Below are 12,144 nucleotides of genomic sequence, written 5' to 3' on the forward strand. Positions count from 1 at the left end.
TACGATACCATTCCACCTGCCAACCATGTAAAGACATTGTCATAACATGACAATCGAGTCAAGTGAACTAAAAAGCAATTTAATTAACAAATATTGAAACATTGGTAAAACATTTTACAATCCTGTTAACCTGGTATGCATTGAGAACTTATACTGAACAAAAAAATATAAACGCAACATGCAACAATTTCAGAGATTTTACTAGATACAGTTCATATAAGGAAATTAGGCCCTAATCTATGGATTTCACATGACTGGGAAACATCAGCCTCGAAACCTTAATGACTTGGAGAAGATCTGCAAAGAGGAGTGGGACAAAATCCCTCCTGAGATGTGTGCAAACCTGGTGGCCAACTACAAGAATCATCTGACCTCTGTGATTGCCAACAACGGTTTTGCCACCAAGTACTAAGTCATGTTTTGCAGAGGGGTCAAATACTTATTTCCCTCATTAAAATGCAAATCAATTTATTACATTTTTGAAATGCGTTTTTCTGGATTTTGTTGTTGTTATTCTGTCTCTCACTGTTCAAATAAACCTACCATTAAAATTATAGACTGATCAAATACTTTTTTCCCTCACTGTAGTTACAGCATATTGGCTAAATAATTTAAGAGACAAAACAACATCCCTAACCTTCTCATCTCATCACATCAAAGTATGCTGAACAAAAATATAAACGCAACATGTAAAGTGTTGGGGTCAGTCCCATGTTTCATGAGCTGTAATAAAATAGGCCAAAAATGTTCCATTCGCACAAAATATTATATCTCTCAAATTTTGTGCATGATAATGCATGGCCCCATGTCGCAAGGATCTGTACACAATTCCTGGAAGCTGAAAATGTCCCAATCTTTCCATGGCCTGCTGTCACGATCGTCGTAGGAAGTAGACCAAGGCGCAGCGTGATGAACGAACATGTTTATTTATCTATAGTGATAAATACTGACAATGAACAAAACAACAAACGACTCGTAACGTCCTAGGTAACATAGACCAACTGGAACAAGAACCCACAAACACAAAGGGAAAAACAGACAGTTTAAATATGGCTCCTAATCAGAGACAACCAGCCACAGCTGACACTCGTTGCCTCTGATTGGGAGTCACTCAGGCCAACATAGAAATAAACAAACTAGAACTCCCAACATAGAAATATAACACATAGAATGAACACACCCTGGCTCAACATATAGAGTCCCAGAGCCAGGGTGTGACAGTACCCCCCCCTAAAGGCGCGGACTGCGACCGCGCCTCAACTAGAGCAAAACAGGGGAGGGCTGGGTGGGCATTCCTCCTCGGCGGCGGTTCTGGCTCCGGGCTTGCCCACCACCCTCCAATACTCCCCCCATAGCGCCCCTGGTCCGGTCTGGCCCCGCTGGCTGGAGCTGAACTGGACGTAGCAGGAGCGGTTAGCTTCAGCTCCGTTGTGGAGCAGTTGAGCGGTACCTGATTAGGCACCGATGACCCAGGCACGGGTTGTGCCGGACTGACGACGCGCACCCCTGGCTTGGTGCGTGGAGCAGGAACGGACCGGACCGGGCTGACGATACGCACCCCTGGCTTGGTGCGTGGAGCCGGAACGGGCCTCACCGGACTGACGATACGCACCCCTGGCTTGGTGCGTGGAGCAGCAACGGGCTTTACCAGGCTGACGACTCGCACCCCTGGCTTGGTGCGAGTAGCAGGAACGGGCTGGACCAGGCTGACGACTCGCACCCCTGGCTTGGTGCGAGTGGCAGGAACAGGCCGGGCCGGGCTGGCGACGCACATCGTAGGTTTGGTGCGAGGAGCAGGAACAGGCCGGGCCGGGCTGGCGACGCGCACCGTAGGCTTGGTGCGAGTGGCAGGAACAGGCCGGGCCGGGCTGGCGACGCGCACCGTAGATTTGGTGCGAGTGGCAGGAACAGGCCGGGCCGGGCTGGCGACGCACACCGTAGACTTGGTGCGAGTGGCAGGAACAGGCCGGGCCAGGCTGGCGACGCGCACCCTAGACTTGGTGCGAGTGGCAGGAACAGGCCGGGCCGGGCTGGCGACGCACACCGTAGACTTGGTGCGAGTGGCAGGAACAGGCCGGACCGGGCTGGCGACGCGCACCGTACATTTGGTGCGAGGGGCCGTAACAGGCCGGACCGTACTGGGGACACACACCACTGGCTCTACCCCGGGATCTGGAACGGGCCGGACCGGACTGGTAACACACCCCAGTACCTCTCGCCGTGCCTCTAAACCTTCTTTCCCTACTTTGACCAGTGGCCCCCGTAACCTGGTGGCCTTCTGAATACGCCCCTTTTCTGCCTCCGTCAGCCCCGTCGTCCATGCCCTGTGTCCCCCACAAACATTTTTTTGGGGTTGCCTCTCGTCAGCCCGACGACGACACTGATCACGCCGTTGCTCCTCTCTCCGTCGCCTCTCTACTGTCTCACTCCATGGCCGGCGATCCATCCCGGCCAGGATTTCCTCCCAGGTCCAGGACCCCTGCCCGTCTAAGATCTGCTCCCACGTCCAGGCTGCCTGCTCCTGGACACGCTGCTTGGTCCTGTGTTGGTGGGTTCTTCTGTCACGATCGTCGTAGGAAGTAGACCAAGGCGCAGCGTGATGAACGAACATGTTTATTTATCTATAGTGATAAATACTGACAATGAACAAAACAACAAACGACTCGTAACGTCCTAGGTAACATAGACCAACTGGAACAAGAACCCACAAACACAAAGGGAAAAACAGACAGTTTAAATATGGCTCCCAATCAGAGACAACCAGCCACAGCTGACACTCGTTGCCTCTGATTGGGAGTCACTCAGGCCAACATAGAAATAAACAAACTAGAACTCCCAACATAGAAATATAACACATAGAATGAACACACCCTGGCTCAACATATAGAGTCCCAGAGCCAGGGTGTGACACCTGCATACTCACTAGACATGTCACCAATTGAGCATTACATTTACATTTACGTCATTTAGCAGACGCTCTTATCCAGAGCGACTTACATTTAGTGAATGCATACATGTTTTATTTTATTTTATTTTCTTCATACTGGCCCCCCATGGGAAACGAACCCACATCCCTGCTGGCCAAACCCTCCCCTACCTTGGACGACGCTGGAGCAATTGTGCGCCACCCATGGGTCTCCCGGTCGCGGCCGGCTGCGACAGAGCCTGGACTCGAACCAGGATCTCTAGTGGCACAGCTAGCACTGCGATGCAGTGCCTTAGACCACTGCGCCACTCGGGAGTCACCTGGGAGCCATGTTTGGGATGCTCTGGACCAACGTGTACGACAGCGTGTTCCAGTTCCTACCAATATCCAGCAACTTCGCACATCCATTGAAGACCAGTGGGACAACATTTCACAGGCCACAATCAACAACCTGATCAACTCTATGTGAAAGACCTGTCGCGCTGCATGAGGCAAATGGTGGTCACACCAGATACTGACTGGTTTTCTGATCCACGCCCCTACCTTTTTTTTAAGGTATCTGTGATCAACAGATGAATATCTGTATCTTCATGTGAAATCCATAGATTAGGGCCTAATGAATTTATTTCAACTGACTGATTTCCCGAATATGAATGAATTGTAACTTAGTTAAATCTTTGAAATTGTATAATGTTGCGTTCATTTTTTTGTTCTGCTGAAATTAGTCCTGTACAAGCTGGGGATGAGCTGGTGTGGTGTGGACAGTGCAAATTGGAGAAAGCCTTGCTTACTGCCGAGTTACAAGATACAGTAAAACCTTTTTGTCAACTAAATGTAGCCTGTTATGAAGTTGTCCTTTCAGATGAATTTAGTGGTTGAATACAGTAACATATATTTTGGGACTAGATTTGGGGCGCCATCAGCATCTCTTGTCTTCCAGTGGACAACTCATCACACAAAAACAAGGTTGCTCTTAGTATGGAGTCAGTCTAGGGTAAGAATGGCTTCGATACTTCTCCACCCTCCATTATACAGTGAGGGAAAAAAGTATTTGATCTCCTGCTGATTTTGTATGTTTGCCCACTGACAAAGAAATGATCAGTCTATAATTTTAATGGTAGGTTTATTTTAACAGTGAGAGACAGAATAACAACAAAAAAATCCAGAAAAACGCATGTAAAAAATGTTAGAAATTGATTTGCATTTTAATGAGGGAAATAAGTATTTGACCCCCTCTCAATCAGAAAGATTTCTGGCTCCCAGGTGTCTTTTATACAGGTAACGAGCTGAGATTAGGAGCACACTCTTAAAGGGAGTGCTCCTAATCTCAGTTTGTTACCTGTATAAAAGACACCTGTCCACAGAAGCAATCAATCAATCAGATTCCAAACTCTCCACCATGGCCAAGACCAAAGAGCTCTCCAAGGATGTCAGGGACAAGTTTGTAGACCTACACAAGGCTGGAATGGGCTACAAGATCATCGCCAAGCAGCTTGGTGAGAAGGTGACAACAGTTGGTGCGATTATTCGCAAATGGAAGAAACACAAAATAACTGTCAATCTCCCTCAGCCTGGGGCTCCATGCAAGATCTCACCTCGTGGAGTTGCAATGATCATGAGAACGGTGAGGAATCAGCCCAGAACTACACGAGAGGATCTTGTCAATGATCTCAAGGCAGCTAGGACCATAGTCACCAAGAAAACAATTGGTAACACACTACGCCGTGAAGGACTGAAATCCTGCAGCGCCCGCAAGGTCCCCCTGCTCAAGAAAGCACATATACAGGCCCGTCTGAAGTTTGCCAATGAACATCTGAATGATTCAGAGGAGAACTGGGTGAAAGTGTTGTGGTCAGATGAGACCAAAATTGAGCTCTTTGGCATCAAATCAACTCGCCGTGTTTGGAGGAGGAGGAATGCTGCCTATGACCCCAAGAACACCATCCCCACCGTCAAACATGGAGGTGAAAACATTATGCTTTGGGGGTGTTTTTCTGCTAAGGGGACAGGACAACTTCACCGCATCAAAGGGACGATGGATGGGGCCATGTACCGTCAAATCTTGGGTGAGAACCTCCTTCCCTCAGCCAGGGCATTGAAAATGGGTCGTGGATGGGTATTCCAGCATGACAATGACCCAAAACACACAGCCAAGGCAACAAAGGAGTGGCTCAAGAAGAAGCACATTAAGGTCCTGGAGTGGCCTAGCCAGTCTCCAGATCTTAATCCCATAGAGAATCTGTGGAGGGAGCTGAAGATTCGAGTTGCCAAACGTCAGCCTCGAAACCTTAATGTCTTGGAGAAGATCTGCAAAGAAAAGTGGGACAAAATCCCTCCTGAGATGTGTGCAAACCTGCTGGCCAACTACAAGAAACGTCTGACCTCTATGATTGCCAACAACGGTTTTGCCACCAAGTACTAAGTCATGTTTTGCAGAGGGGTCAAATACTTATTTCCCTCATTAAAATGCAAATCAATTTATAACATTTTTGACATGCGTTTTTCTGGATTTTTTTGTTGTTATTCTGTCTCTCACTGTTCAAATAAACCTACCATTAAAATTATAGACTGATCATTTCTTTGTCAGTGGGCAAACGTACAAAATCAGCAGGGGATCAAATAATTTTTTCCCTCACTGTAGATACATACACCATTTGTTTTCCTCAGTGCGTCATATCAGTGTCCTCCAGGGGTGTAAAGGAACCGCCAGGGAGGAGGTGAGCTCGAATAAGTCAGAGACAAAATATCCCAATGTCCTCTATTCTCCACTACGTCTGACAAGGAAGCCAGCGAAACCAGACCCAGCACTTACTCACAGTTGAGACGCATCCAGGGACCCTCTTTGTATATGAGCAGAGTGGCAGATGAATAGATCTTAGCTTTCAGTGTGTGGACTGTGGAGCCTCCGACCTTGTTGCCCTTCACAGATAAATTACCTCAGCAGCATATAAGGAGTTTAGATGCCACAACCCTTGTCTAATGCATTTCCTTTAGAGCTCCTGACCTGAACTACTGGTAACCACTAGTCTCTGGTCGTGGCTTGTTTTTCCTGTACTGTAATAGCAGCAGTAGTAGTAGCATCATATCAGGCAGGCTACAGTCTTTCCAATGTTTGCCTGGAACAGGAAGCTCATTAACTAAAGGAATAAGGGGTAGGGAATCTCTGGAGAGCCTATTAGCTGGTGTTCTCAGTGTCAAACAAACCAAATTGACTATATTCATATTCTGTTAGTAATACTCCCTCTATCTCTCAGCTTTGCCCCCCAAAAACCTAGTTTCTATTCTATCCATTAACCAAATCTAGCAATTTTTGAGGTCAGAGGTTAGGGGTCAGGGTCAAGTAACCACTGAGTTTACAGTTCGAAGCTGCAGTAAAATATGAATAGTGAACACACTCATGCACAAACGCACACACTGCTGGCTCTCACTTCGCAGATCAAACAGGCTCCTTATCTTGACATTTCAGTCTGGGTAATTGGATTCCCCCCACACACGATGAACTCTGCATCTGTATTGTGCTCTACTGATATAAACCTTGCCTGGCATAAGGATGTTTCTTCAGTAAGGTGATACCATCAATGTTGCAGATACAGTATGTAATGAATAGAGCCGATTCAATCCACTATTCATCATGACAGACAATCCTGCAGTATCTGTTCTACACAATACATTTCTATCTGAAAGTTCTTCAACGTTGCACCCTCCTGAACACGCCCCTGGTGCTGGGTTGGCACCAGTGCTTCCTTGCCTGCTTGGTGGGGCAACTCCTTTTCCTCATTAGGCCTAAGATTGTGGAACTCATTTCCTTATCATCCAAATTCCACTTTTGGTCATTTATCAGACTTCTTCAGTTTCATTATTGTTGATGGAAATCTTAATCAGCGCCAATTGAGAATGCATTGAGTAGAACTGTCTGTTGTCATAGGACTTTTAACAGTGGAGTGATGCAATGTGTAACCCATGAATAGTCTCTTGTCTGACAAATGCTTCAGTGTTTGACCTTGTATCCTGATCATGTACATACAGCACATTTACAGGTTTAACACACCATGATGATCATCAGGTATTAGATTTCATCTACAGGCTCAATATAAACTTTCATACTCCACATCCATACTCCATATTTCCACCTCCCACCGCTTCTGCAGACCCAAGCAAAAATGTTCAGACCTGAACTCCCAGGACCACAATACTCAGACTGTGTAGAACAAGTTTGTGAAATTCCCCCAGGAGACTGCGTGCATTCACAGTGTCCTCTAGTCTGACCCCACAGCGACTCAGCAACTCCACATCCTGCGTTACGGAACTCTCACACAAGCTCTCCTCTCTTTATGTCCAACTGTTGACAGACCATAAACTGCTGCCAGCTGCTCCAAATGCAATCACAGGCAGACAAATTGAATCAAGACAGCCCGATGTAAAATAGCTGTTGAATTATTTATTAACAATGTTACACAAACCTTAGCAGCAGGTTTGAGGGTGCTGGCTTGTGTCCTAAAAACTATACAAAACGTTTACATCCAAGGAGAGATAAAATCAGCTTCAAAAACTCCATCAAGGACTTTCACAAATTAATTTAGTAAAACATTTATATATTCATATATAAAAACAGACATAAAAACATCACCGGGTTTCATGATTTCAAACAGCTAATGAAAAAACTACAACTTTTCTATTTAAAAAATGTGATGTTTTAGTGCAAAGGCAGTAGAAATATAAAAATACTGTTGTGTTTTTCTCTGTGGTATAAAGACGTGGGAGGTTAAAGGTGTGTGTCAGCGATGGGTATGCGTCTTAGTTCAACGATCTGGGATGGGGCCGTACTCCCACCGTCATGGCTCCCGTGGATCGACTCGTTGTCGCTCAGGTTAAGGCCAGATCCTAACAGGGGGAGAGAGACAGCACACATGTCAATCATCACTTATTGATAATGTTAGCTCTGGTCCAGAGCGTAGTGGAGGAATGCGCACTACACTGTGGACCAGAGCTATGATAATGCATGACATCATTCATTCAGTGTTTGTCCGTGGTATAAGGCCTACAGAACATTTCTACATCAACAACTGCAGCAGTGTCCTGAGTGAAAGGTGAGTGAAAACGATAATCAACAACCAAAACAGCACATAACTTATCATATTTTAACATTATCTACACACGTCAACTACGGTCAACGTGTCCAAATTGACAGATAGAGGTGAGTGTTTCATGACCAGTGGTCCCAAATGTAAAGGCATGAAGAATGGGGTGTCTCAAATGGCACTCTATTCCCTAGTGCACTACTTTTGACCAGGGCCAACACAGACGTACACTATTAAAGATGCTTAAGCACAAAAAATGTGTAACATATTGTTTGAATTGGATTCATAACATATAATATGAATTGACGTAGTACACAAAAAACAGGGACTCGTTTTGGCTCGTGAGCACCACTTTCAAAGCTACTGGTTGAAATTATACAAAAGTTCTGGAGCATGTCTTTAAGTAAATAATAAGGTGACATTTGAGATGCACACATTGTGATGTAATCCAAAGAACAGAATGACCCCTAGATTACCTGCGTAGATATTTCAAGAATCATTTTTATGACGGTCAATTACAGTGCATTCGGAAAGTATTCAGACCCCTTCCCTTTTTCCACATTTTGTTACGTTACAGCCTTATTCTAAAATTGATTAAATACAAACATTTCCTCATCAATCTACACACAATACCCCATAATGACAAAGCAAAAACAGGTTTTTAGAAATTTTTGCAAAAGTATTAAATATTAAAAACAGAAATACCTTATTTACATAAGTATTCAGACACTTTACTCAGTACTTTGTTGAAGCACCTTTGGCAGCGATTACAGCATTGAGTCTTCTTGGGTAAGACGCTACAAGCTCAGCACACCTGTATTTGGGGAGTTTCTCCCATTATTCTCTGCAGATCCTCTCAAGCTCTGTCAGGTTGGATGGGGAGCATTGCTGCACAGCTATTTTCAGGTCTCTCCTGAGATGTTCGATCGGGTTCAAGTCCGGGCTCTGGCTGGGCCACTCAAGGACATTCAGACACTGCTGTGTTGTCTTGGCTGTGTGCTTAGGGTCGTTGTCCTGTTGGAAGGTGAACCTTCATCCCAGTCTGAGGTCCTGAGCGGTCTGGAGCAGGTTTTCATCAAGGATCGCTCTGTACTTTGCTCTGTTCATTTTTGCCTCGATCAAATCAAATCAAATCAAATCAAATGTTATTGGTCACATGCGCCGAATACAACAGGGTCAGACATTACAGTGAAATGCTTACTTACAGCCCTTAACCAACAGTGCATTTATTTTAACAAAAAAAGTAAAAATAAAACAACAACTAAAAAAAGTGTTGAGAAAAAAAAGAGCAGAAGTAAAATAAAGTGACAGTAGGGAGGCTATATATCCAGGGGGGTACCGTTGCAGAGTCAATGTGCGGGGGCACTGGCTAGTTGAGGTAGTTGAGGTAATATGTACATGTGGGTAGAGTTAAAGTGACTATGCATAAATAATTAACAGAGTAGCAGCAGCGTAAAAAGGATGGGGTGGGGGGGCAGTGCAAATAGTCCGGGTAGCCATGATTAGCTGTTCAGGAGTCTTATGGCTTGGGGGTAGAAGCTGTTGAGAAGTCTTTTGGACCTAGACTTGGCACTCCGGTACCGCTTGCCGTGCGGTAGCAGAGAGAACAGTCTATGACTAGGGTGGCTGGACTATCCTGACTAGTCCTGACTAGTCTCCCAGTCCCTGCCGCTGAAAAACATCCCCACAGCATGATGCTGCCACCACCATGCTTCACTGTAGGGATGGTGCCAGGTTTCCTCCAGACGTGACGCCTGGCATTCAGGCCAAAGAGTTCAATCTTTGTTTCATCAGACCAGAGAATCTTGTTTCTCATGTTCTGAGAGTCTTTAGGTGCCTTTTGGCGGGCTGTCATGTGCATTTACTGAGGAGTGGCTTCCGTCTGGCCACTCTACCATAAAGGCATGATTGGTGGAGTGCTGCAGAGATGGTTGTCCTTCTGGAAGGTTCTCCCTTCTCCACAGAGGAACTCTAGAGCTCTGTATGAGTGACCATCGGGTTCTTGGTCACCTCCCTGACCAAGGCCCTTCTCCCCCGATTGCTCAGTTTGGTTGGGCGGCCAGCTCTAGGAAGAGTCTTGGTGTTTCCAAACTTCTTCCATTTAAGAATGATGGAGGTCACTGTGTTCTTGGCGACCTTCAATGCCGCAGACATTTTTTGGTACCCTTCCCCAGATCTGTGCCTCGACACAATCCTGTCTTGGCGCTCTATGGACAATTCCTTCGACCTCATGGTTTGGTTTTTGCTCTGACATGCACTGTCAACTGTGGGACCTTATATAGACAGGTGTGTGCCTTTTCAAATCGTGTCCAATCAATTGAATTTACCACAGGTGGACTCCAATCAAGTTGTAGAAACATCTCTAGGATGATCAATTGAAACAGGATGAACCTGAGCTCAATTTCGAGTCTCATAGCAAAGGGTCTGAATAATTATGTAAAGAAGGTATTTTTTATTTGTAGTGTTTTTTTGTTCAAACATTTCTGGCTTGCGAAAGTATTCACCCCCTTGGCATTTTTCCTATTTTGTTGCCATAAAACCTGGAATTATAATTGATTTTGGGGGGGTTTGTATCATTTGATTTAAACAAAATGCCTACCACTTTGAAGATGCAAAAGAAAAAAAAATGGTGAAACAAACAAGAAATAACACAAAAAATACAGAAAACTTGAGCGTGCATAAGCCCCCCCCCCACCACCTTTTGCAGCAATTACTACTGACAGTCTCTTGGGGTATGTCTCTATAAGCTTGGCACATCTAGCCACTGGGATTTTTGCCCATTCTTCAAGCCAAAACTGCTCCAGCTCCTTCAAGTTGGATGGGTTCCGCTGGTGTACAGCAATCTTTAAGTCATACCAAAGATTCTCAATTGGATTGAGGTCTGGCTTTGACTAGGCCATTCCAAGACATTTAAATGTTTCCCCTTAAACCACTCGAGTGTTGCTTTAGCAGTATGCTTAGGGTCATTGTCCTGCTGGAAGGTGAACCTCCGTCCCAGTCTCAAATCTCTTGAAGACTGAAACAGGTTTTCCTCAAGAACTTCCCTGTATTTAGCGCCATCCATCATTCCTTCAATTCTGACCAGTTTCCCAGTCCCTGCCGATGAAAAACATCCCCACAGCATGATGCTGCCACCACCATGCTTCACTGTGGGGATGGTGTTCTCTGGGTGATGAGAGGTGTTGGGTTTGCGCCAGACATAGCTTTTTCCTTGATGGCCAAAAAGCTCAATTTTAGTCTCATCTGACCAGAGTACCTTCTTCCATATGTTTGGGGAGTCTCCCACATGCCTTTTGGCGAACATCAAATGTGTTTGCTTATTTTTTTCTTTAAGCAATGGCTTTTTTTATGGCCACTCTTCCGTAAAGCCCAGCTCTGTGGAGTGTATGGCTTAAAGTGGTCCTATTGACAGATACTCCAATCTCCGCTGTGGAGCTTTGCAGCTCCTTCAGGATTATCTTTGGTCTCTTTGTTGCCTCTTTGATTAATGCCCTCCTTACCTGGTCCGTGAGTTTTGGTGGGCAGCCCTCTCTTGGCAGGTTTGTTGTGGTGCCATATTCATTAAATTTTTTAATAATGGATTTAATGGTGCTCTGTGGGATGTTAAAAGTTTCAGATATTTTTTTATAACCCAACCCTGATCTGTACTTCTCTACAACTTTGTCCCTGACCTGTTTGGAGAGCTCCTTGGTCTTCATGGTGCCGCTTGCTTGGTGGTGCCCCTTGCTTAGTGGTGTTGCAGACTCTGGGGCCTTTCAGAACAGGTGTATATATACTGAGATCATGTGACAGATCATGTGACACTTAGATTGCACATAGGTGGACTTTATTTAACTAATTATGTGACTTCTGAAGGTAATTGGTTGCACCAGATCTTATTTAGGGGCTTCATAGCAAAGGGGGTGAATACATATGCACGCATCACTTTTCCATTATTTATTTTTTAGAATTTTTTGAAACAAGTTATTTTTTTCATTTCACTTCACCAATTTGGACTATTTTGTGTATGTCCATTACATGAAATCCAAATAAAAATCTATTTAAATTACAGGTTGTAATGCAACAAAATAGGAAAAATGCCAAGAGGGATGAATACTTTTGCAAGGCACTATACTTTTGCAAGGCAATTGCTTTAGAATA

The 12,144-nt window shown here is 45.0% G+C and overlaps 1 protein-coding gene across 1 annotated transcript in view; it reads right to left on the reverse strand.

The window, feature by feature from the left end:
- Positions 1–7,559: 7,559 nt before the first annotated feature.
- The window catches only part of LOC311144254 (adhesion G-protein coupled receptor V1-like), a gene marked incomplete at its 5' end in the record, with an annotated part of 183,987 nt that continues 179,402 nt past the window's right edge, over positions 7,560–12,144 (reverse strand). The window contains one exon of the mRNA XM_084180264.1: positions 7,560–7,807. Within this exon, the coding sequence (XP_084036390.1) occupies positions 7,689–7,807 (119 nt within the window). The 3' untranslated portion in view covers positions 7,560–7,688. The remainder of the gene's footprint in view (positions 7,808–12,144) is intronic.

Source organism: Coregonus lavaretus, assembly GCF_964263955.1.
Source record: "Coregonus lavaretus genome assembly, chromosome: 17".
In the NCBI taxonomy this organism is placed as follows: Eukaryota; Metazoa; Chordata; class Actinopteri; order Salmoniformes; family Salmonidae; genus Coregonus; species Coregonus lavaretus.